Genomic DNA, 26,568 nt, shown 5'->3' on the forward strand with positions numbered 1-26,568 from the left:
CTAGAAATAAATCTATGCATATACAGTAACTGATCTTCAACAAGGGAGCCAAGAACACACAACGGGGAAAGGAAAGTCTCTTCAACAAATGGTGCTGGGAAAACTGGATATCCACATGCAAAAGAACGAAACTGCACCATTATTTCACACCATACAGAAAAATCAAGTCAAAATAGATTAAAACTTAAAACCTCCAAGAAAGCATAGAGGAAAAGCTTCATAACACTGGTCTTGGCAATGATTTCATGAATATGACACCAAAGTACAGGCAATAAAAGTAAAAATAGACGAGTGGGACTACGTCAAACTAAAAAATTTCTGCACAGCAAAGGAAACAATCAATAGAGTAAAAAAGCAACCCACAGAATGGGAGAAAATATTTACAAATCACATATCTGATAAAGGGTTATATACATAACAAAATACATAAAGAACTCCTACAACTCAATAGCAAAAAAAAAAAAAATAACTCAATTTAAAAATGGGCTAAAGACTTGAATAGACATTTCTCCAAAGGCGACATACAAATGGCCAACATGTATATGAAAAGGTGCTCAATGTCACTAATCATTGGGGGAATGCAAATCAAAATCACAAAGAGATATCACCTCATTCCTGTCAGGATGGCTATTATCAAAAAGACAAGACAAATGTTGGCAAGGATGTGGAGAAATTGGAACCCTTGTCCATGTTGGGTGGAATACAAATGAGTGAAGTTTCTATGGAAAATAGTATGGAGAGTCCTTAAAAAATAAAAAATAGAACTACCATATGATCCAGCAACTGCGCTTATAGGTATTTATCCAAAAGAATTGAAATTAGGATCTCAAAGAGGTATTAGCACTCCTAAGTTCACTGTAGCACTAATCACAATTGCCAAGATGTGGAAACAACGTAAGTGTCTGCAGATGGATGAATAGATAAAGAATACGTGGTATACACATACAATAGAATATTATTCAGTCTTAAAAAAAAAAAGAAAATTCTGCAACAAGTGACAACATGGATGAACCTTGAGGACTTGTGCTGAGTGAAATAAGCCCGTCACAAATACTACATGATTCATTTATATGAGGTAACTAAATAAGCAAATTTATAGAATCAAAGCGTGGAATGGTGATTGCCACGTGCTGGGGGGAGGAGGAAACGGGAAATTGCAAAAAGTTTCAACTAAGCAAGATTAATAAATTCCAGAGATCTGCTGTACTTTACTTAATAATATTGTATTGTACACTTAAAAATTTGTTCAGAGGGTAGATCTCATGTTGTGTTTTTACCACAATAAAATAAAATTTTAAATAAATAAATAAATAAATATCATAGATTAAAGCCTTTTCTTACTTCAATGCCTAGCTAAATAAAGAATATCAGTTGTTACTCCTTCTCTGCAGGCCTCCCCTCTCACCCACCCCCACCTAAAAAGCATGCAAAAAACAAAACAACAAAATCCCTAAGAGTTGTTTTATATTAAAAAAACACAATAATCCATCATCTCTGAAATGTCACTTACAAACAGCCCTTGTCAGCAACCAGTACGTCGCCATTAAAGAGATCAAGGTTCTTAAGTGCCGAAAACGCTGACACTTTCTTTTTGGAGGATTTTCTTTATTGTGGTATAAACTTATTTGCTGTTTATCTGAAAACTAAATTTAACCGGATATCTTGTATTTTTGTTCGCTAAGTCTGGCAATCCTAGTGTTAGGGACTCTCTGCTACTCAAACTTTAACATGCACATAAATCACAGGAGATCTTGTTACAATGCGGATTCTGATTCAGTGGGTCTGGGGTGGGGCACAAGCTCCTTTGTTTCTAACAAGTTTCCAGATGATGCTGATGCTGCCTGTGAGAGGACTGCCCTGCGAGTAGCAAGGATCTAGAGCAGCATTGTTCAACAGAAATATAAAAGCTACATATGTCATTTAAAATTTTCCAGTAGCCACAGTGAAAGAAGTAAAAATAAACAGGTGAAGTTAGTAATATAATAGTAATATATTTTATTTAACCTAATACATCTAAAATATTACTTCAAATGTAATTACTTTTAAAAATTATCAATGATCTATTTTACCTTCCTTTTCCACCCTGAGTCTGAAATCCGTTGTATAATTTACAGTTATACACATCTCAATTTGGACTAATCAAAACTTCAAGTGCTCTTGTGGCTGGTGGCCACTGTATTGGACAGTGCAAATACAGAACACCGCCAGCTGCCAGAGCAGTACTTCGTGGTCTCCCATGGCAGCAGCAGTGTCTGATCACATTGCCCCTCAAATCCCCGGTCAGGGGGAGGTGAGAGGTCAAGCCCTTGCTGATCCTGTACTGTGATAATAATGGTTCTGTGAACACTCAGCAACCACAGTGTTAGGCCCGTAGTACTTATCATATAACAATCTTCCATGGACATACGCTTCAGTTATATTTTCAGGCACACAGACGTACATAAAATTTTTATCTTAAATCAGGTATCATTTCAATATATTTTATGACTTGATGATCTTAAAATTTTAACATAGCATTCTTTCTGTTGTTGAAATTTTCTCCCACTTGGTTAAGAATATTTAAGGCAGAATAATTAGTAGCTAGTAGGTTTCACACATGTATCTTAGAAAAGAAGTCACACTTAAGATGTGATTGTCTGAGAATAGCTCATCTTGTGACTTTGGAGGAGAAAAGCAATGACAAAAATGCTAATATGATAGTTTGCAGACTGCAAAGCACTTGGGTATCACCTGCCTGGCATTGTACCTGCCTGCTCAGACGGCTGAGGGGATCCCTGTCCAGAAGTGTGAAAGGTCTGAGATTTTGCCCAACTTGTAAGCTAACAAGTTAGCCTGCCTCAATTTCAGGGATGCTAGCAGAAGACACAAGACTCCTGGGTCAGAGACACAACTTTATTTATTACTCACCACATAGCAAGCAGCATGAGCATGGGTATATTTGCATCAGTTCCCCTTGCCCTTAGAGCAACACAGGTGAGCCCAGATGGACGCTTGTACAAGCAGTGGGTTTCATTTCAGGAGAGAAACCCTGAGTTTCCAAGGCTGTAAGCCAACTTGCCCTTTGCTACAGAGGAAAACACTATTTCTACCTTTAAAGGTTGTTCACTAAACAAATATCCTAAAGATATTTCAAAACAAAGAGCAGTTAGTGACTCACTCACAAGATATGCAGAAAATGCAGAGGCACGTGGAAAATATCCCCTCAACAGTCTCCCCAAGAGAACAGGAAGTTGTACATCCAAGCTGCCTTCTTCTCCACTGACAATACTTTGGGTTTGATTCATTTTCTGATTTACTATATACTACTAAATGAAATGTTACCTGATAATTTGAATGTCAAAAATCTATCTTTCTATAATCATATATGACCATATGGAATTGTGTTCTCATGGGGGAAAAAATGGATCTAACTTAATTCTAACATTTGCCTTAAGCAGCATCTAGCATTTGCCAGACCACAGTCTCTATGCATCCAAATGCTCTCAAACTGAAAAATCCCATTAGTCAAATGTTCAAATCAATTACCACGGTCTTTGCACACTGATTCAAAATCCAAATCCATTCACCTCCTGCAAAGCCCTGCACGCCCTGGCCCTTGCTGGTCTTTCTCACCTCACTTTATGCCAGCCCTTCTCCCTACCACGCTCCAGCAGACTGGCTTGCTCTCAGCTTCTTAACACCCTCCACGTGCCAAGATTTTTTGCACCTCACTGACTGTGCACATATTGTTCCCTCTGTGGGGATCACCTCACACCTTTCTAACTCTCCCTGCATTCTGTTTACTCTCATCATAACTTGTATCACAATGTATATGAGACATTTATTTTCTTGTTACTTATTTATGGTGCCTTTCTTCCCCAGAAGGCCTGCTGCGAGAGGGCAAGAACTATATCCAATTAACTGATATATACCTAGAGCCTAAGATGTTGCTGGTCCAAGTTGGTGCTCAATAAAACATACAGAATAATGAATAAACCTATCCAAAAATGTCACATAATTAGTTCCCACTTCATGCCACATGGTTGTGACTCCCAGAGCCTGAATATTTAGGCAATTGTAACTAGAAAATCAACTAATTCAAGTACTTCATTGAATTCAGTAACTTGAAAATGCAAATGGACAAAACCCAAGTTACATCAGTTCATTAGCAAAATACCATAGTATGTATTTCTTGCCCCTTGTGGAGGGGTATGACTCTGTGATGGTTAATATGTGTCAACCTGGGGCTGGCCCGGTGGCACAGTGATCAAGCTTGTGTGCTCCACTTCGGCGGCCTGGGGTTCGTGGGTTCAGATCCCGGGCCCGGACCTACACACTGCTCATCAAGCCATGCTGTGGCAGCATCCCACATACAAAATAGAGGAAGATTGGCACAGATGTTAGCTCAGCAACAATATTCCTCTAGCCAGAAAAAGAGGAAGATTGGCAACAGATGGCAGCTCAGGGCCAATCATCCTCACCAAAAAAAAAAAAAAAAGCATCAACCTGACTGACTGGGCCATGAGGTGCCCAGACATTTGGTTAAACATTATTCTTGGTGTGTCTCTGGGGGTATTTCTAAATGAGATTAATATTTGAATCAGTAGACTGAGTAAAGCAGATTGCCCTCCCTAATGTGAGTGGGGCTCATCCAATCTAATGAAGGTCTGAAGAGAACAAAAAGCCAGAGTAAAGGAGATTTCACTTTCTCCTCCTGTCTTGGAGCAGGACATCAATCGTCTTCTACCTTCAGACTCAGACTAGGACTCGAACTATACCATCAGCTTTCCTGGGTCCTCAGGTTGCTGAATGCGGATCTTGGGACTTCTCAGCTCCATAAACGCATGAGCCAATTTCTATAATAAATTGCATATATATATCTCTCTCTCCTATTGGTACTTTTTCTCTAGAGAATCCAGACTAATACAGACTCTTTATCAAGTTCAGAGCCTAATTGCTGCCATGATTTCCACCAATTTTTATCAAATCAACTTCCAAGTTGATTAGAATCAGGTTAGTAAATGAAATGCTGTTGATTTAAATGTTAATGTTTCTTACTTTAGATTCTCTTTTGACTTCTTGGAACATGGATAATGTGCCAAACTAGTGACACATATTTACATTCTTGGTTCTCAAGCTAAACTGAGAGAGAGGCCAGCTCTTTCATAAATTTGTCCATTAGACAAATACTGATTGTCATGTGCTAGGTGCCAGGAATGTGAGGTAAGAAAGACCCAGTCCTTGCCCTCAAGAATTTCCCAGCCCAGTGATCTGCAGAAATGTGAACACAGTTGCTGGAGTAAACACCTTTGGGATGATTCATCTAGCAAACCAGTGACCTTTGCTGAGATTGGCCCCACCTCCACTCCAAGCGATGGCTGATTAGATGAGGGGTAGAGAGAGGCAGGTATATAACACATAAAGAGACAAGAGATGCGACATAACATAACTTTGAAGAGTTGAGGCAGCTTTCCAGGTCTTGATTCTACTCCCTCATGAGGTCAGTGTGCATCTCTTGCTGCTGGGGTTTGTGAATTACCCCAGTGTCCTTCCAACAACTTGGCTTTTGTTCTTAACACAGCTTGAAATGGGTTTCTGTTACTTGTAGTGCAAAAGAAGGGTCTGCTAAATAACAAATTTAGTGGAATAATACAGGCATGGACTAGGAAGGGAGGTTTGAGGGCCAGGGAGAAGCTAACAGATCTGGGTCCTAGGGAGGAAATGGCCTCCACTATTGTTAAAAATGCTCTCACCAGGCACCTGCAGGGTCCCCACCTCAACAGAAACAGGAATTAGAGTTTTAATTCACTAAAATAAAGCTCATATTGAGACTATGTACTATTTGATGTTGCTCTATACTTCAGGCAATTATTTATAATAAGAGCAAAATGCATTCTTTGGACAAAAGTTAATCAGCACACTTAGTTTCAAAGAGAGCATTGTATACAACTACTTGGTAAAAATCCAAGATGTTGTTTGCTGAACAATCAACATAAATTTGGAAACTTGAACTTCAAACCTAAGTAAATATAAAAATTCATTGGCACATGAGCACATGATTCCATAGTATGAAAAATGACCATATCTATGAACTGGTAACAGATTCATTCACTGGAGTTATCTTCATAATCAGTAATGACTGCTGGAACCAACAGGATCAAAAAGTAATGTTTTAAATCAGTGGAAAGATCACTCTTGTCCTTCGTGTAGCCACATAAACTCAGAACCCCTCACATCTTTTCTACCTCACTTCCTCCATTTCCTCACTCCTACTTTTTATCTCTTGTTCTTTTTCCTTTCAATTTAAGGAAAAAAATCTCATTTTACCTTATTTAAAGTCCTTCAAGCAATAAAGTCTTAGTAATATAAAATGATCAAAATTTTGCACATCTACTTTTATAGGAGATTTTATATTTATTTATATGTTATAATAATTTACATATTATTATATCTAAATAATCTAGAAATTGTCCTGGTGAATCTTCATTTTCCTGTGGAATGCAAAGGCTGAAAGAGCGACCCCCAGCCACTCCCCATCACCAAAGATAACTGGTCCCCACTGAACTCGCAGACAGCACAGGTCTGGCCCATCCACCAGATTCGCAAACCTCTTCAGGGAATGAGATTCTAAAACGTATTATTCCATTGAATGAAGAAAATTATCTTTTTTTCCTAGTGAGAAAAATTATCTTTCATTCCTTATAACTCAAAGGTCCCTGCTGAAAGAGAAGCCTATTTTCTTTTGTTTGGTTCTCAGCCAAGTTAGAGAACACCTGGAGAATAACTTTTAATATGCATATTATAATGACAACTCCCTCCTGGGAACTTCACAAAGGGCATCAAAGAACAGCACTGTCAATTGCCCTGAGATGCTACACAGAGGTTTAATTATAATAACAAGATTTTAAAGATCAGGCTTGAATATTAGTAAGATCATACAGCAATACACACATATTTCTTTAGTTCCACCTTGGAACAGATATGAGAAGAAATAATCACTGCACCAAAGGTAGCTACAATGAGAGGATAACAAATCTCATTCATTTCAGATACAGGAAAAATTGTGTTTAATAATTTAATCAGGTAAAATGAAGCACTCAACATTCATCACTAGTAGTTGTACAGAGATGTAATCACCGGTCTCACTCTTATGGCTTCTTTTTCCTCACTTAAAGCTGTTATTTTAACTTGTCACATTTCCATAGCAACTAATGCCTCCATTTTTATAGCTAAAGCATTAGGAATCATTTCTAACTATTCTAAATGCTCCAATATCAATTGTCAACATTGTTAAAACCCTTGGCTGTTCTTCCTCCAAAGCTAACTTCTCTTGCATACAGTAAGAGGAATCAGCACCATCCTTGACCCAAATCTCTTCAACAATGGATCTCATTTATGAAGACAAATCTTTCTTTTTAGTTGAGGGGCTCTAAGAGAAGTCAAATAATACCACCTTCCTGCTCCACCTGAGTGGACAAGTGGAGGGCCACATAACACCTTTTTTACCGAGAAAGGCCAGGATGGAGGAGAAAGCTTAGTGCAGAAGCAAAGTGGATTGGAACTGAACTCCCCCCCCAGAAGACAGACACGGCAGCCTATCATGGCAGCACTGGGCTCTCAACAGGGAAGAGAGGGCTGCCCCAGAAGAAACAGGGGGAACTGTGTGCTCCGTGGGCAGGCTGGGTCCCAAAAACGTGTGGACAAACTTTTGGGACTCCTCTCTCTGGTCTAACAGGCGAATCCAGCAAGCAAGCTGCAGAGGCTTAAAGTCAGTACAACAAAAATCCACGCTGTCCTGTGAAAAAGCCGTGCAGTCCTCATAAGCCTGTGTTAGAATGACTTTGCAGCCCCACACCTCATGACTGAAGACACCAGCTGAACAGACCCACAACAGGAAGAGATAAAGGGTACCTCACTCTCACATTTCCCAGCTGCATTTCTTAGAGAATGAGGGAAAAAGTAATGACCCTAGTCCTTGCCTCCCTCCACACATAGATAACACCAACATTACAAGCCTTGTTTGATGTATAACCAAAAAGTTCTTGTTATCCTTGCAGTAGATGACTATCAGATGTGTAACCCCTTTCCTGCATGAACACTGCTTTGTTTAAAAGTATATAAACTGCACTCAGATCTGTAGACCTCAGAGCAGTTCCTCAGAATACCCTGTTGGACTGTTTCCTGGGACTCGAGTTCCTCACTTTGATTACCAAATAAACTCCTTCATTTAACCTTTACCTGGACTCTTTATTTCAGTTGACAAAGGAAAAAAGGAAGAGCTGAACATGCCTAGACTATTTTTCCTAAATTTACCACAGATGTCACCCCTTCTCACCTGGCCTGGAACAAGTAAATTGGCAGAGAAAGAAGGAGTTACACTAATTTAACTTCTTCTACTTGGAAGGAATTACTAGGAAAGAGGAAAACTTGCTCCCCTTCCTGCCCCCACTCCCCCAACATTTCAAAGACCAAATAGAGTCTTTTATGACAAAGTATCTATTGGGTTTCGTATATTTCTATTCACGGGTGGATGTCAGGTTACAATTTATAATAAGAATACCTTAATCTTAGCTACTACATCTCTTAGTTTTCCTGGTGTTTTGCTGGCTAGAAAATTATTTTCCATCAATTTTGTGCCTTATTTATTTAACATTCATTAAAAGTTTTTCTACACTCATTAATAACCAAAATTCTGCCTTATAACTAATCTGAAAACCAACAAACATGTTCTGGTTAAGCAAGTTAACTTCTTTAAGCCTCAATTTCCTCTTTGTAAAATTGGGCTAATAATAGCACCTACCACATAGGAGCTGTTTTGAGGATTAAAAGAAATTATGCTTGTGAAGTCCTATGCCTGGCACCTAAACAGAACTCAATACCTATTAGAGATAGTGGTGGTGGTAGTGATGATGATGATGACGATGTCAATGATTTTGCTCTTTCCACCATGATCTAACTCCAAATTATATCCTGAATCTTATGACATCTCTCCATCTCCAATGCTGCTACTTATGATCTCTCACCTATACTATTGCAACAGACCCTCCTTGGATAACCCAAGTCCTCTCTTGCCCATCTATAGTGCCCTTCCATAGCAGGCACGGTGATTTTTTAAAAATGTAGATTAGATCTTGTCACTCTCTTACTTGAAGCTCTCTGATGGCTTCTCATCACACTCAGAACAAAATCCAAACTCCTTACTCTGGCCTACAGGTTGGACGCGAGCTGGCCCTGCCCACCTCTCTAACTTCACCTTCCTCTATTTTCCCTCTGGCTCACTACCCTTCAGCCATGGCAGTCTTCTTTCTTTTCCTCTAACTCCTCCAGCTGATTCTTGTTTGGGGCCGTTTTAGGAAATTTAGGGCCCAAGGTCAAAGGAAATTCTTTCTCCTTTCAGGCTCCAACTAAGTAGTAAGTTCTTCATCAGGAAGTGGAAAACTCAAAGCTCCAAAAACAAAAATTAAATCCTTTTTTTTTCTTTTCTTTATATTAATCAAAGTTATAGTAATCAAAATCCTTGGTTCATAACACACTCTGACCATTGATTCATGCCTTATTTATTTGTTTCTTTGTTTTTATCATAATACAATAATTAACCCTACTATGTAAAGTAAACCATAACCCAACATCCAACTATGATCTCCAGTCCATCCACCTAATGTCACTATCATCCTGAATACAAGATACAGAAAACCCGAACAGCACTATCAACCACCTTGCACTAATTAACATTTATAGAACATTCTTCCCAACATGAGAAGAATATACTTTCTTTTTAAATGTACATAAAAAATTCACCAAGAGTGACTATATTCTGGGCCATAAAGCAAATCTCATCAACTTTTTTAAAAATTGAAATAAAAAAAGTATGTTCTTAGAATATAATGGAATTAAACTAGAAATGAATAACAGATATTTGGAAAATCCCCAAATATTTGGAAATTAACATAATTCTAAATAATCCATGGGTCAAAAAGGAAATCAAAAGGGAAATTAGTAAATGTTTTGAATTGAATTAAAACTAAAATACAACATGCCCAAATTCATGGCATGCAGCTCAAGCAGTGCTTAGAGAGACATTTATACCATTAAATACATAAGAAAAGAACAAAGGTCTCAAATCAATGACCTAAGCTTCCACTTTAAGAAACCAGAAAAAGAAGAGCAAATTTAAATCCAAAACAAGCAGAAAAAAGTAAATAATAAAGATAAGACCAGAAATCAATGAAATTAAAAACAGAAAAACAATAGAGAAAATCAGTGAAACCAAAAGCCAGTTCTTTGAACAGATCAATAAGATTAATAAACTTCTAACTGACCAAGAAAAAAAGAGAGAGAGAAGACACGACTTACCAATACCAGGAATGGAAGATGAGGCATCACTATAAATATACAAATATTAAAAAGATTATAAAGGAATATTACCAACAACTCTATGCCCATAAATTTTACAACTTAGACAAAATGGACAAATTCCTTGAAAGGCACACAGTACCAAAGCTCACTCAAGAATAAATAAATAATCTGTATAGTTCTACATTAACTAAAGAAATTGAATTCACAGTTAAAAATCCTTCCAACAATAAATGTACAAATACATATAAACATTCATATATTCATGCATAATAGAATGCCACAACAGCTTTATGAAACAATTTTGAAAACTTAGATAAAATTGGCAAACTCTTAGAAAAATGACTTACCAGATCTGACTCAAGAAGAAACCACAGTTCTTTGAATGGTTCTGTAACTATGAGAGATTTAGTCTGTGGTTAATATTCTTCCCACAAAGAAAACACCAGGCCCAGTTGGTTTTATGGGACGTTTTACCAAACTTTCAAGGAACGAGTCATCCCAACTTTATATGAACACTTCCTGTGAATTGAAACTCAATTTGAAACTTGTCTTTTTGCTTTCTTTCAGGTGTTTTTGCTGAACAGAGGTTCTTAATATGGTCATATTTATCATTCTTACCTTGTTTAGAAATAATTTCCTTTCCCAAGTTCAAGAAGATATTCACTTTTGTTTTCTATTAAGAATTTTAAAATTTTGTGGTTGACCTTTAGGCCCTCAATCCATCTGGAGTTGATTTAATGTGGGTAACCACTTCCTGTGCTGCTCTACCTGTTTGCCAGTCCTTCCTTGGTATAATGATCTGACATCTAATTCTGTCATTTAATAACACTCAGATGAATCCCTTGCTGGGCTCTCTATTCTGCTCATCAGTCAATTTATCTACTTATGTACTAACACTGCACTATCTTACTTAGTTTCAGAGAAATTTCTCATATCTGGTAGGCCCAGGCCTTCAGAAGCGTTCTGGCTATTCCTGGATCTTTACTCCTCCAGCTTCAATCTCATGGTTCATTTGTAATCCTTCCCTTGCAATCACTCTCAACTCCCTTGCCCTTCCTCCATCACAGTCACCTGACTAGATCCCACCACTACCCCTGTTAAAACCCAACTCTCCACCCACTCAGTCACTACACTGAATGAATCTGAAGAATACACAAAACCACGCTGACTGATGTAACTTTATAACTACAGTTTCAAATGGGCCCTCAGAACTGTTCAACAATCCTACCTTCTCTTGTTAATCTATCTTCCCACACTCCCAGATTAGGAGGCAAACTCATATGCTGAAACCTAATCCCCAACGCAATGGTATTAGTAGTAGTAGTAGGTGGGGCCTTTGGGAGGTGATTAGGTCAAGAGGGTAGGGCCCTCATGAATGGGATTAGTGCCCTTATAGAGACGCCCAATATATCAATTATATTTCAATAAAACTGGAAAAAAAAATCCAAAAGACAAAAAAAATAAATAAGAGACCCCAGGGAGCTGCCTTAGCCCTCTTGCCATTTGAGGTTATAGCAAAAAGAGAGCCGTCTGAGATCCAAGAAGTGGGCTCTCCACAGACACCGAATCTGCCAGCACCTTGGATCTTGGACTTTCCAGTCTCCAGAACTGTGAGAAATAAATTTCTGTTTATAAGCCACCCAGTCTATGGTATTTTGTTATAGCAGCCTGAATGGACTAAAATACTATCCCTCAGTAAAACAGAGGTAATAAAACTATTTACCTTTTAGCGTCATAAGAATTAAATAAGTTAATAAATGTAAGGCACTTAAAATAGTATGTGGCCCACAGTAAGTACTATTTAATGCTAGTATTGTTATGGTGATTCACACCCTTTCCTCTCTCCTCAAACCTCTTTTCCCTTCTCTTTCTCTTTACTGATGACCTTATTTCACTGAGAAAATAGCAGTCAAAAGAGAAGTGCCACATCTTTCCATCAACAAATCTTCCAACTCACTTACAGTTGTACACCCCTACACTCTGCTTTCTCTAGTACTATAGATAAATTGTTATTATTCCTAAGGTCAATTCCTCCACTTGGGCACCCCTCTAGTCTACTCAAGGACTCGCTAGTGCAATTATCTCCTTTCTCTAATGAATTATCCATTTTTTCTTCTCCACTGGAACGATCCCATCAGCACACAAAAATGTCATAAAATCTGCCATCTTAAACAAACTCATCTTGATTCCACATCCCCGTCCAAATACAGCCCGTTTTTGACATCCAGTATAGAAAAATTCCTTGCAAAAACTGTCTATAGTTGCTGTCTACACTTCCTTCTCTCCCATCTTCTCCTGACTCCAATCGGATCAAGCTTTTATCTTCACCACTCCATGGGATCCCCACTTGACAAAGCCACCAACAAGCTTCACATTGCCAAATCCAGAAGTCCTCATCTTACTCTCCTTTCACACTTGCTCAGTTGCACCTTCTTCACTTGACTTTGGTTAGAGTACAGCATTGGCCACTCCTTCTCAGTCTATTTTGTTTCACCTGTCTTCTCTCCCATATCACTAAACTTTGGTGTGCCAGGGCTCAGGCCATCCATCCTTTCTCTGTTCTACCTGCTGTCATCCTCTAAGCGGTCTCACTCAGAGCCATGGCTTTCAATGCTATCTAGTCACTGATGACTCCTCTGAACTCCACACTCATATATCCAACTACCCACTTCATATCCTTACCTGGATGTCTAACAGGCATCTCAAACTTAACACATCCATAACAGAACTCTTAATTTCTCCTTCAAAATCTGCTCCTCTCCCAGTATTTACTACTCAGTAAATAACACCACAAGTCACCCAATTGCTCAGGTCAAAAATCGTAATTGTAACTCCTCTCTCACATCACAGTCCTTAGCAAATCCTGATGGCTCTACCATCAAACAGTATACCTAATCCAAACATTTTTTGCCACCTCCACTAACAATTCAAGCCTTCATTATCTCTCAACTAAACTATTACAACACCCTTCCGACTGGCCTCAGACTCATCTCTTACAGTTTTTTCGCCTCACAACAGCCAGAGTGATCCTATAAAAATATAAATCCTATCTTGTTACTCCTCTGCTCAAAACTTTCCAATGGCATTAAGTCACCTGAAGAGTAAACAAAGTCTTTACCATTGTCTGCAGGTTCCATATATCCCTGTGCACCTCTCAGACCTCATCTAGTGCCACACTACTCCTCACTCACTGAGCTCCCCCTCTCTGATCCCTCAGTTCTTCAAAAGCACCAGCCCATTCCACTTGGAGAGTGTCTTTTCCTGGAAGGCTCTACCCCATGTATTTGTCTGATTGGCTCCCTCTCTTTAGGATCTCAGCTCTGATGTAATCTCCACAGAGGTGCCTTCCTAAGCCACCCTATCCAGAATAGCCATCCCATCCTCAAGTCCCTATCACCTAACAAATTGTCTTTTCTCTACAGCACTAACCAATATGCAAATTATTTTTTTGTTTATTTATTTATTTATTTATTTTTTTGTGAGATCAGCCCTGTGCTAACACCTGTCAATCCTCCTCTTTTTCTGCTGAGGAAGACTGGTCCTGGGCTAACATCCGTGCCCATCTTCCTCCACTTTATATGGGACGTTGCCAGAGCGTGGTTTGCCAAGCGGTACCTCGTGCAAGGCAGGGATCCAAACCAGCGAACCCCGGGATGTGGCAGCTCCTGCACTTAACTGCTTGTGCCACCCGGCCAGCCCCCTGTTTTGTTTATTTTTAAATACACTTATGTATATTGTCTGTCTCTTCACACATAGAATATAAACTTTATAAGAGCAGAAACCTTCACTCTCTTGTTAATTGTTGTATCCCCAGTGCCTAGAACAGCAGCTGGCATACAAAAGAAATTTTTAAAAATAGTTACCTAATGAACCAACATCTCAGAAAACTCTCCTATCTCTTTCGTCCTACAGGAGAAACTGAGGTTTAAAGAGTTAATTAAATGAACCGCCGAAGGTTGCACCACCAGTAAATGGCAGCCTTGGGGTTTAAGACCTGGTCTACCTCCAAAGCTTAGGTTTTTAATTACTACATCACATTGCCTCACTAAATTTTTTTCTATTTACTATGCTGCTCGCGAGCAGCAGTTAAGGCTCAGAGGCCTAACTTCCCAAACCGTAGGCACGTGCCCACACCACCACACGCAGACCACAAGCCCGCCTTCCGCTGACGCACTCCACTAAGCCCCGCCCCCGTGGTCGGCTGAGAGCGCCTGCGCCGTGGGCGGGCCTCGTGCAAAGAGTTCTGGGATTGGTAGTTCACGTTCCGTCTGTCCCCGGCGTTCATGTAAAAAGAACGATGCAAATTAGTTATCTCTGAATTTCATAAAAATTAAATAAAACGCAGACTCTGGCTCATTTATTCTGGAAAGTGGTGGAAACTTGTCGTATTCAAACGAGAGGCGCCAGCCGTGGGTCAGGCGCGGCGCAGACAGCAGCACGGGTCCTTGGCTGGGCGGGGCCTGCTCGCGGTGGCTTGTGGCTCCTTCCCGTGGGCCTTCTCTCTTTCGCTCAGGCCCGTGGCGCCGGCAGGATGGGTGAGCTGTGTGGGGCCGGGCGGAGGGGCCGGAAGAGGGACGTGGGGTCTTGGGGACGGGCGGGCGGATGGGAGCAGAGCGGTGAGGAGGTCGCCATGGGGAGGACCGATGATGGAGGGCTGGGGAGGCGCCGCTGGTCGGGCACATGGCCCGGCGCGGAAGGGGCGCATGCGGCGCCCAGGCCGCCGAGCTCGCCGCCGAGGGAGGCTGGTGGCCGACGTTGTCCCTGAGCGTTGGCGTGGGGTCTCGTTCCTTTGGGAAGACGCACCCGCTGGAGCGTCGGTGTCCACCTCTCAGGTTGGTTCGGGGGAGACTGAGGCTTGAGTGAACGTGTGGCCCACGTGCCGAGGTGTGATGGGTGAGGCCAGTGTCCTAGAAGGTGCGAGTCTGACGGGCGTGCGTCTGCGGGGGAACTGAGGCGGTTTGGTTTTCAGGCAAGTGTCGCGGTCTTCGTACGGCCAGGAAGCTCCGTAGCCACCGACGAGATCAGAAGTGGCACGATAAACAGTACAAGAAGGCCCATCTGGGCACAGCCCTGAAGGCCAACCCTTTCGGAGGCGCTTCCCACGCAAAGGGAATCGTGCTGGAAAAAGTGTAAGTGCAAGTCCGCAGCTCTTCCGTCAGGGTTTATCTTACTGTGGTCGCTCGAGACTGACGCATGTGAAGAAGTTGTGATGTAAGTTCTGGGTCTTTGTGTAAGCCGTGTTTATTTTAAAGTTGGTAACTTGAGGGTTAGGTAAAAGGTCTTTAATCTGGTAACATTAGCCTGGGAGGAATTGGGGGGAGTGGCATTGGAGGGGAGATAGGAACAATAATGAAGTAAGGGACACATGAGATTACTGCATGTGGGAACGGTTTTAAGCAGTTGGCAGTCGTCACCTGTTTAATCTTTGCAATCACATTTTTCTACTTGAGAAAACTAAGGTAAAGAGGAGTTTCCTGCCTGAGGTTTACAGCTAAGATTGAGCCACATGAACTGGCCAGTGCAGTCCTCCCTCAGTACCTGCAGGGGATTGGTTCCAGGACACCCCCATCTCTAGATTGTTTATAATACCTGATACGATGCAAATGCAACATAAATAGTTGTTATACCATATTGTTTTGGGGATAATACCAGGAGAACAAAGTGGGTGTGTGTTCAGTACAACCATCATAGGCCTTTCTGCCCGTGGATCAGGAAGGCCAGCTGTACTCGACTGTTCTGAGTTCACAAAATGGTGATTTTGTCAAATTTAGTGGCACTCAGGATTTGAACTGAGACTTGAGCTCTAGTTCTTAATTGTCTCAAATTGTTAGAACTGTAAGGGGGCTAGAAGTTTTCCCCCATTGTACTAATGAAACTAAGACTGAGGGAAAACTAAATTGAAATCACAGGAGTTTGGCAATTTAAGATTATATCGAAAACGTAGAAATGTACAATTTCTGGTAAGTTCTCTGCTCAATGAACTAGAATGTATCCCTTTTCAGAAAGCCAGCTCACTCAGCTGTGCTGTTTATGTTTCAGAGGAGTTGAAGCCAAACAGCCAAATTCTGCCATCAGGAAGTGTGTCAGGGTGCAGCTGATCAAGAATGGCAAGAAAATCACAGCCTTTGTACCCAACGATGGTTGCTTGAATTTTATTGAGGTAAGTCTATTGTGGCTTCTGTTCTTAGAATGGTTTCTCCTAGTTTTTATATAACGGATGGGTATTTTTAGTGCTTGCCACCGATACCAGAAGTAAAACTGTTGATTTTATTCCAGGAAAACGATGAAGTTTTGGTTGCTGGATTTGGTCGCAAAGGTCATGCTGTTGGTGACATTCCTGGAGTCCGCTTTAAGGTTGTCAAAGTAGCCAATGTCTCTCTTTTGGCCTTATACAAAGGCAAGAAGGAGAGACCAAGATCATAAGTTTTGATGGTGAAAATGTGGTAGTAATAAATTTTCATATGCCAGAGTTATGTTCTGTCTTATTTTTTCTCCCCACAGAGATGCATTGTCTGCTTTACTGATTTTAGGAGATTGGGAGAACAGAGTTAATTCAGGATTCTCTAGAGTAAATGGGATTCATAACCTAGGACAAAGTTTTCCCCTAAAAATAAAAAAATGTACAGTATAGAGGGCTTAAACTCACTGAACTTCCAGTGGGAATCTTGGGAACCCTTGGAGATGTACATTTTTGCATGCATCTCCCTGAGGACCCAGTATGATAAATACTACCCTCCAGTTGCTCCCTGCTCTGGTGTTTTTGAGTAAAAGTCAGAATCAGTGTTACAGTTCTAGCGACCAGGGCAAAAGTAATGGGAGGTACTGAGTAGAAACTGTCAGGATGAATTGTGTTTTGACAATTGTTAAAACTGGGTGTCGGGTACATGGGGGTTCACTGTCCACAAATTTTTGTTGCAAAACTTCCACAGACAAAAAAAGGAAGTCTCGTGTATAAAATGAGGCCTATTAGCCTTCTGATTTAAATCTGTGATCTGAGAAACTGCTGTTGACTGCATTAGTAAATTAGGTTAAGTTGCTCTGATTCAAGCCCAGTGCTAGTTTATGTTTAGGATCCTTGGAAAATAGAATTCTTTGGCTTCCTCTTTCCCATACTATCAAGAAGACTAGACTCCTTACCATGGCCCAGGAGACCCTGGGTCCTGTCTGGTCCCTGCCTACTCCAGCCTTAGGCTGCCATCCCTCTCGCTCCCCACGCTCCAGCAACAGCGGCCTCAGTGCATTCGCCATCCAGCTTCCACACCTCCATTCCCTATGTTTAGAGCGCCTTGCTTGTTACCTGCTGCTCCTCCCATCTCAGACCTCACCAATCCCCAACTCCTAGCACACTTGTGCTTATACTTGTAACAAATGATTGTGTGACTGTCTCCACAAGGGTGGAGAGACTGGCGGATGCTTTCAGTTGGTTGTAACTGACCCAACCCAGAGATCCCTGGACCTGAACAGGAAGAGGTGGCGAGGGCTGCATGGTTCTATCTTTGCAGTCAGGTGATGGGGGTCCTGGCAGGGCTGCACAGAAGGGAGGTGTCCTGGAGGGAGGGCTGTGGGGGTGGGTTAAGACCTCAGCCAAACCTGTGAAGACCAACATGCCTAGAAGATGTTAAGACACCCTGCACCAATGACTTGCACTTGTTTCCTGGGTGCACCTGGGACACTTGTCCTATAGCTAAGTGACAGATTGACCCATACATCCACCTCATGCACCTGAAACCCAAGTGTTTGAAACTGATCCCAGTTCCTTCTGCCTCGTATGTATTCCTCCCACCCTTGCCCCCTAATCCCCTGACACCTGGTGACTTAATGCCCCTTCATTCATGGATCCAGCATGGAGCGTGTGCCTGTCACTGCTGTGCCTAGAGTGACGAATGAAGCACTTAGCGCAAAATCCCAGCAGCTTTTTTGTAGATCTAGAAAAACTAATTCTTAGATGGAGTTTGTACCTATAGTAATCAAGAGGGTGTGGTATTAGAGGGACAGACACACAGATCAATGAAATAGAGTCTATAAATGGACATATACAGATACGATCAACTGATTTTTGACAAAGATACAAAAGCACCTCAATGGAGGAAAGATAGTCTTTTCAATAGTGTGGACTTACACTGGCAACAAAATGAACCTCAGCCTAACCTTACACCTTACCTAACCTCATAATTGATACAAAAATTAACTGAAAATGGATCATGTATCAGAATATAAAAGGGAAAGCTATAACATTTGTAGAAGAAAACAGAACATCTTCATGACTTAGGTGGAGTCCTTAGATACAATATCAAAAACACATTCTATAAAAGAAAAAATGGATAAATTGGACTTCATCAAAATTAAAAACTTTTGCTCTCTGAAAAGATCTTGTTAAGAGAATGAAAAGACAAACCACAAACGGAGAAAATTCTTGCAAATCACATATCCAACAAAGGACTTGTATTGAAAATATATAAAGAACTGTCTAAACTCAAAAGTAGGAAAAGAAACAATCCCATTACAAAACAGACAAATGAACACTTTGCCCAAGAGAAGACAAGCACATGAAAAGGTGATCAACATCATTAGCCGTTAGGAAAATGCAAATTAAAGCCACAATGAGATATCATTATACACCCACCAGAAAGGCTAAAATTAAAAAGAATACCAAGTACCGGGCAGGCTGGAGCAACAGTACCTCATAAATTGTTGCTGGGAATATAAAATGGTCCCCACCCTGGAAAAGTTTGTCAGATTCTTATATACTTAGGATATGATGCAGCAATTGCATTCCTGGGAAGTTATCATACAGAAATGAAATGTACGCCTACATAAAAACCTGTACACGCGTATTCATGGCAGCTTTATGCTAAATTGTCTTTCAGTGGGCAAACAGATAAACTGTGGTACATCCATAAATGAAATGTTAGCCATAAAAAGAAACTTGGTTATATACAACTTCTATGGATCTCAGTGGCATTAAGCTAAGTACAAAACGTCAGTCTCAAAAGGTTACACACATCCTGTATGATTTCATTTATATAACACTCTCGAAATGACAAAATTACAGCAATGGAGAAGAGATCAGTGGTTGCCAGATTAAGATTGGAGGTAGAGTCTTTAATAATAATAATAATAATAAAAAAAGGGTGGCATGAGGGAGTTTCATTGTGGTGATGGAACAGTTCTGTGTCCTGATTGTGGTAGTGTTTACACAAATCAATACTTGTGATGGAATTTCATAGTACCAAATACCAAAAAAACTGCATATAAAAATTGGTTAAATACAAGTAAGGTCAGTAGTTAATAGTGTTGTACCAATGTCAGTGTTCTAGTTTTGAAAATACACTCCGGTTATGAAAGATGTTATCATTTGGGAATGCTGGGTGAAGGTTATATACAAACTATATACTATTTTTTTGTCAACTTTGTTTGTCTTAAATTATTTATAAATGGAAAAGTTTTAAAAAATTGTGAATGGGCAGTTATTTAATTTGTGTTACCACTTATATTTGCCTAGCAAAACCCAAACAAATCAGAAATGGTTAGAGCAGAAAAAATCTGGAGATTACTTAGCACTGTGGTTCCAAAATCTAGGGAACATCAGAATTCCTTAAGGCATTTATTAGATTACAGATACTCCCGACCTTCTGGGAAACAGTCTTTGGGGTATTTCAGTAGAAATCTGTTGACAAGCTCTCAGGAGGCAGTCCTTACGTAGCCATCCCAGTGCTTCCCCCACTTTTGGGAACTACTAACCTTGTAACCTCATTTTACAAGTCAGAGGCCCAAAAAAGCTAGCTCTTAAGTATCTTAGAAATGATTTGCCCAAGCGATCGGGACAGCTGAAATCATAATAAGTCTGTCCTCTAAGTGAAACTGCTTCCTGTCAGAGATTTACCCCATTCCAGACAGTGACCACTGCCTCACAGGTAGCTACTCAGCCAGTTCAGGCATAAATGTATGTGGGTATTTTAAGAGTTTTTGTTTTGTGCTATTTGAAGGAAAGAGGGATAGTACCACATGATTAGTACATTTCTATGTGTTTATATGGAAATATTGAAACACTCTATTTAGTGATATTCTGAAAAAATCTATATTAGGGAAACCCACAAGGCCTCAAATATGTGGAGGTTTTCCCTTTTATCATTTGATAGAGCTGAGAGACTGGACAACTATACCAATTTGAATGTGCATCTCTCTGTATATGAATTTCCTGTGTTTCACTCTAGGAAAATGGCTGGTGGCAGGATCTGGTCATAATGGTCATTCTGTGGATAACATCCCTGGAGTCTGTTTCAAGCTTGTCAGAGTAGCTAACATTTTTTTATTGGCTTTGCACAGAGTTGAGAAAAGAGACCAAGATCATAAATTACTATATTACAATAAATTTTTCACAGCTACTTGTACAACCTTTATTTTAACCTATAAAATCTATTTAAATGGATCATCCAAGTATTAACTCGCATTTCTTAAGACGTTGTAGTTGGGGGACTGCCTTCACAGATTGTACTGAGCATTCTTAGTTTTCTAGCACAATTTCTGTCCGTATTATTTGGCAGTGATGTTATGTTTGTTAGTATGTGAGGAAAAGACATGGAAATATCACCACAGGAGTTCTAGAGCAAAGCATTAAAACATTTAATAATTGAATGTTTTTAAGCATAAATTGTCTCATAGGAGAAAATCATTTTTAGGGTGACACATTTGAAAGGACTCATGAGTGACAGATAACCAGTATTTCCAAATATGCACCCACACAGTCGCCACTCATTCAGACTGTCACTTATGCCCTAATATGTTGTGTGTATCTTCAAAAAGGAGGGAGCCACTCACACAGTCCTCGTTAGAACTTCAATCAGGCGTGATGAGAGCCCGAAATCCCTTCCTTGAACACACTGCTTCCCAGACGACCTGAAGCTTTCCAACAGCAATTCTGGTGCTGAGGAGAGCTGCTCCCTCCGTAGGGAGAGGAGGAAATCACGGCCCCAGATTGCCCTTCAGCTCCCTCCCCAGGTCCTTACCAGTGATCTACTTGATTATTTGTGGGAATAAGTTATTGACATGAATTCTCTTCTCTAATCTACTCACAGTGTAGAAATTTTTGTTTTTATAAGTAAGTTTAGCTTTATAAAATCTTTTTCACTGTAGCTAATTAGAAACAGAACAAGGGGTCATGTTACTTGGCTGGGTTAAAAGTGTGGGACATACTGAGCATACCCAAATTTTCAAACACGTGTAGATGCTAATGAATATATTATAATGCTTCCTTACCTCTTTTGGCAACCAGCTAATGTTTATATCTGTACAATAGTGGGCAGAGGGAGCCACATTTTAAATGTTTCCATTTCAATCACAGCTGAGAACAGTTGAGGGAAATGTTACTTGTTGAAACATGTTTTGTCCATTAACTCTGGCTTGGGAAACTGACACAAAATAGATTATTTTGTCATATCTTTTCCCCCCCAACAGCTTTGTGAATTTATCCAGTTTATAATAAGATATATTTTTTCTATATCTTGACACTTGACAGCTTCAGGTGCTCTGCTTGTGTGTGTTTGCAGGTAAGTTGGACCACTTTCCCCCTGCTTAGCTTCCCAATAGGTTCCAAGTATTTCCTTAGAATTTTAATTCCAGTATGCAGTACTGGAATTGATTTGGTTCATTCTGTATTTTACACATTTTCTTATGTTTTTAATTAGGTCATTTTTTTCATTATACAGTCACCATTATTCACTATATATTTGTCACTATACTCCTCTTCCTCCTTCCCATGACATAATATAGGGGTGTGTGTAATAGAAGAAAGCCATTGTGAATGGGATTTATTGACCAAGAGTCTTGATCTAGGGTTTGACCTAGATTTTAGAGGCTCTAGGAACCTCCTGAAACTGTATGCAGAATTTTCTGATACAAATATGTGTGTGTATGGGGGGCTTGCCCCGTGACATAGGGGTTAAGTGCGGGTTCAGATCCCGGGCGCGCACCGACGCACTGCTTGTCAGGCCATGCTGTGGCGGCGTCCCATATAAAGTGGAGGAAGATGGGCGTGGATGTTAGCCCAGGGCCAGTCTTCCTCAGCAAAAAAAAAGAGGAAGATTGGCATGGATGTTAGCTCAGGGCTGATCTTCCTCACACACAAAAAAAATGTGTATGGATATACATACACATATATACACACACATACATTTTTCTGAAAAAAGATTCTATACATGTTTCAGATTTTCAAAGGGGTTCCTTTCCAAAAAGCCAGCTACTATTTAAATTTGTACAATAGTGGGAAGAATTAGTCACATGTTACATAATTTTCCACTTTAATCACAGCTGGGAACAGTTGCAAGTTGTCTGTGATTTGGCATATTTATGAAATGTCCCCAATGTGGTGAGGGTCTGTGGAACCTGCAAAATGCACATTTCACATTCTGCTTTGATGGCACCAGCTGACCTAATTATGGAAATTGGCCATTTTAGAGAAAAGTTCCCCAATGTCACTGGTAAATGCAGAATCAGAAAGAGAGTATAAAGCCTCACCCTGGGGAGTGAAAGCAGAGGACAAAACCTCAAAGACGTTTTAACATCTAAGACTAGAGTAAAACTTGATAGAATAGGTCAAATGATGTTTGGTATGCACTTGTAAAAACAAATGACACAATGTCTGCATTTTGCTTTAAAATTTTTGAGCAAATATAAAATAAAAAAGGATTAAATGAAGCATATATGGCAAAAATCTTGGTAATTGCTGATTCTGATTTATAGGTGTGTGAGGGTTCACTGTACTATTTTCTTTTAAGTATGTATGAAATCTTCCAGAATAATTTTTTTTTAATTACATACATGTCCTAATTGTTTAACTGCCATGCTCTCTGCTTGTACTAGAACCAGTACACAGACAGTCAGCTCGGATAGGAGATGGAGATGTGGGGTGGGGTAATCAAGTGGAGAATAAAGGAGCTGGGAAACTAACCCCAGCAGCATTGAGAAATAGATGACACATTGGGAAGAAATGAAGCTGAGAATCCATGCAAATATTAGCAAAAGTAGAAGACAATCATGTTCAAATCAGTAATAAAAGCACAGTAAAATAAGATTATTTTCAAAGATTTTAGGAAATGGTAAAACACAGTCTGCTGCTGGGAATGTAAATTGGTATAGTCTTACCAGCGAACAATTTAGCGACATAAATCAAAAATCTTAAGACGTTCCATATGCTTTGATCTGTTCATTCCCTTAGTAACAGTGTAACATAAAGAAACAGAACGTGAACAACTGTTCCTGCAAACAAATCTCACTGCATTCCATTCTGAAAGCTCTTTAAGAGAGGGGATTCGTCTGCCCTACTGACCACTGTATCTCGAACACAGGGCCTGACCACAGGGAGCAGGTGCTCAGCGAATGTATGATAAATGAACAGTAAGAGTGAGATACAACCTCCAAGTCCAAGGATAGGAGAATTATTTGGTACATTTTGATATAGAAGAAATACTAGTCATTTTATTTTTTCAAAGAACATTAAATGACATGGGAAAATGTTGCAAATATAATGTTAACTGGGAAAAATCAGGATGCCAAACCATATACCGAATGATCCTAATGCAATCTGTTTAAACTAGTATGAGGAAGTAGAAAGTACATCAAAATTTTAACTGCAGTTATCCCTGGGTTATACACACTTAAGTGATTTTTAAATTTTCTCCTTCAAATGTTTCTGTCTTCCAAATTATCTATGAGGACTAAAATCTTTTTTAAAAATGAATTTGTAGTTTCACAGTCTATGGATAGATAAGTGAAGCATTACAAAAAGAGCCTTCTAGACCAGTTTTTGTTTTTATATACATATACTGTATATATACTATAGAAATTGTGTGGTATTTGGTGTATTATTTTTCCTGTTTTTTTTGCTTAAGATTAGCCCTGAGCTAACATCTGTGCCAGTCTTCCTCCACTTTATATATGGGTCACCACCACAGCATGTCTGACCAGTGGCGTAGGTCTGCACCTGGGATCTGAACCTGCGAACCCAGGCTGCCAAAGCAGAGCGTGCCGAACTATGCCATGGGGCCAGCCCCAGGTGTATTTTTGATATAAATAGTGTTAAGTTGCATGTTGCATGCATAGTTAGCATCTAGGTTTTGTTTTCCGTTTTAATTCAACAATCTTTTGATGAGATCTGTCTATTTGATACACGGAGATGGAATTCATTCCCCTTAACTGCTATACAGTGCAACATTTTATTTACCATTTCCCTATTAACAAGCAGGAAAAGCCTGGGTATTCTGTCTCTGAACCTAATGAAGGAAGGGGCTGAGGAGACCACATCCACTCTGCTGCTGGTGTCAGGGGAAAGAAATCTTCTCAAAGGCTACAGTGGGCCGCAATTCCTCACAGAGGAAAGCAGGTCCAGTCCCTGGCGCCTGCAGAAAGGAGACCATGGGAGCCTTCCCCTGGGCTCAGTGATCACCCACATATACAAACATTCCACAAACACGCACTGAGTACTGCTAAGGGCCAGGCACCGTGCTAGACCCTGAAGATCTGGCATGCACGTGTAAATAACAGTGCACCAAAGGCTATAGATGCACTGAACCATGATTTCCTGCTAACCTATCAGGGCATGCTTTGTTAAATTTCTGCCTCCTAGTTACAACTAACAGTGATTTCTGGGTATTTGAAAAGCTTCAAAGTAATCCAAGAAAGCATCACACAGCCATACGCTTTATTTATTCTCATGTAAAGTCTATTTGAATGTAGAAATACATGTGAGTTTCCAGTTTGTTTTCAATAATTGACATAAGGGGACTACCTTGGTGCTCTAAAATCCCTTTCAGCTCTAAGCGTCTAGAATACAGAGTACTTGCAATGGGGCTCCTTCACCATTAGGTGTCACTATTGACAATACAAAAGTTAAATAAAAGCAAGGGCTTCACATTACAATACTGCTTAAAAGAACACTAGCAAATATAAGAATAAACGTGTGAAAGCACTTCCACAGACAAGCCCTATACAAATCCAGGAGGGTAGCTGTGGGGACCTATGTGCACACTGAAGTAGCCCAGTGCCGTGGGCACGATAACGGTTGAGGGCTTCCTATAACCTTCGAGAGCCACCTTCAGCAACTTACTGCTCAGCAGCATAAAGAAGGAACCAGAGGGTCTGAGAATTGGAAGGGAGCTTAGTTGTCCATTAGTTTTCAAATCTCTGACTGTTGTCTAGAGTTAGAAATACATCTACATCACAACCTAGCACATACCCACACAGCCATAAATATCGATTTTAGATACATATATGTAGTTGAAACCAAAGTTTCACAAAACAATAATACCCTTACTGTGGGCACTGCACTTTTTTCCTATGTATTTGTGAAATAACAGAAAATATATATAGTGGTCTCTGCCCCCGGTTCCTGACACAGGACTCCTAAACCCCTTGTAATTTCCTCAGTGATGAGAGCAAGAGGAGCATCCTTTGTTCTAATATTTGATCTTTGACCCTGTCCCTGACACAGACCTCCTAAAGCTCTTGTAATTTCACAGGTGATACGAGTGTCTTCTTCTAATGAGCTGAGTCTTGGTGGGCTCCTGGATGGGGGCTGGTCACCAGAAGACCAAGCTATGATTAGAAGCTTGGAACTTTCCACCCACCCTCCACCCTCCGGGAAGTGGAGAGGGACTAGATGAGGAGTTAATGATCAATCATGCCTATGTGATGAAGCCTCCATAAACATCCCAAAAGTACGGGTTCAGAGAGCTTCCAGGTCAGTGGCCACATCTACACGCCAGGAGGTTGGTGCACCCCAACTCCACGGGGACAGAAGCTCCTGCACTCGGGACCCTTCTGGCCCTCGCCCTATGTATCTCTTCATATCCTGTATTATATAATAAACCAGTATACACAAGTGTTTCCCTGAATTATTAAACCCAAGCAGGGGTCATGGGAACCCCAACTGATAGCTGGTTGCTTGGAAATACAGGAGACTACCTGGGACTTGTGACTGGTGTCTTAAGTGGGACAGTCTTGTGGGATTTAACCCTTAACCTGTAGGACCTGACACTAACTCCAGGTAGATAGATAGTGTCAGAACTGACAGAACTGAATTGAATTATAGGACACCCAGCAGGTGCTGCAGAATTGTGTGGAGAACCCGTACATCTAGTGTCAGGAGGGTTGTAAGTGTGGGAGTATTGTGAGAGTAAAGGAGAAATATGCAGAATGTTTTTCCCAGACATGTTCTATTTCATTAATATATATATGTAT

At 40.3% G+C, this 26,568-nt stretch overlaps 1 protein-coding gene across 1 annotated transcript; it reads left to right on the forward strand.

Annotated features, from left to right (window-relative positions):
• The first annotated feature begins 14,719 nt into the window (after positions 1 to 14,719).
• RPS23 (ribosomal protein S23) lies at positions 14,720 to 16,804 on the forward strand. The gene is made up of 4 exons (XM_004420397.3): positions 14,720 to 14,870; positions 15,305 to 15,464; positions 16,375 to 16,495; positions 16,612 to 16,804. The coding sequence occupies exons 1-4, from the start codon at positions 14,867 to 14,869 to the stop codon at positions 16,756 to 16,758; spliced, it is 432 nt and encodes a 143-aa protein (XP_004420454.1). The 5' UTR covers positions 14,720 to 14,866; the 3' UTR covers positions 16,759 to 16,804.
• Positions 16,805 to 26,568: the final 9,764 nt, after the last annotated feature.

This window comes from Ceratotherium simum, chromosome 4 (assembly GCF_057802395.1).
Source record: "Ceratotherium simum simum isolate JZ-2026a chromosome 4, ASM5780239v1, whole genome shotgun sequence".
Lineage (NCBI taxonomy): Eukaryota > Metazoa > Chordata > Mammalia > Perissodactyla > Rhinocerotidae > Ceratotherium > Ceratotherium simum.

Excerpts from the sequence above, each read along its gene's own strand:
- RPS23 (XM_004420397.3), top strand. Across the intron at positions 15,465-16,374 it reads GGAATCGTGCTGGAAAAAGT|AGGAGTTGAAGCCAAACAGC; the intron begins GTAAGTGCAAGT and ends TTTATGTTTCAG. Across the intron at positions 16,496-16,611 it reads GTTGCTTGAATTTTATTGAG|GAAAACGATGAAGTTTTGGT; the intron begins GTAAGTCTATTG and ends ATTTTATTCCAG.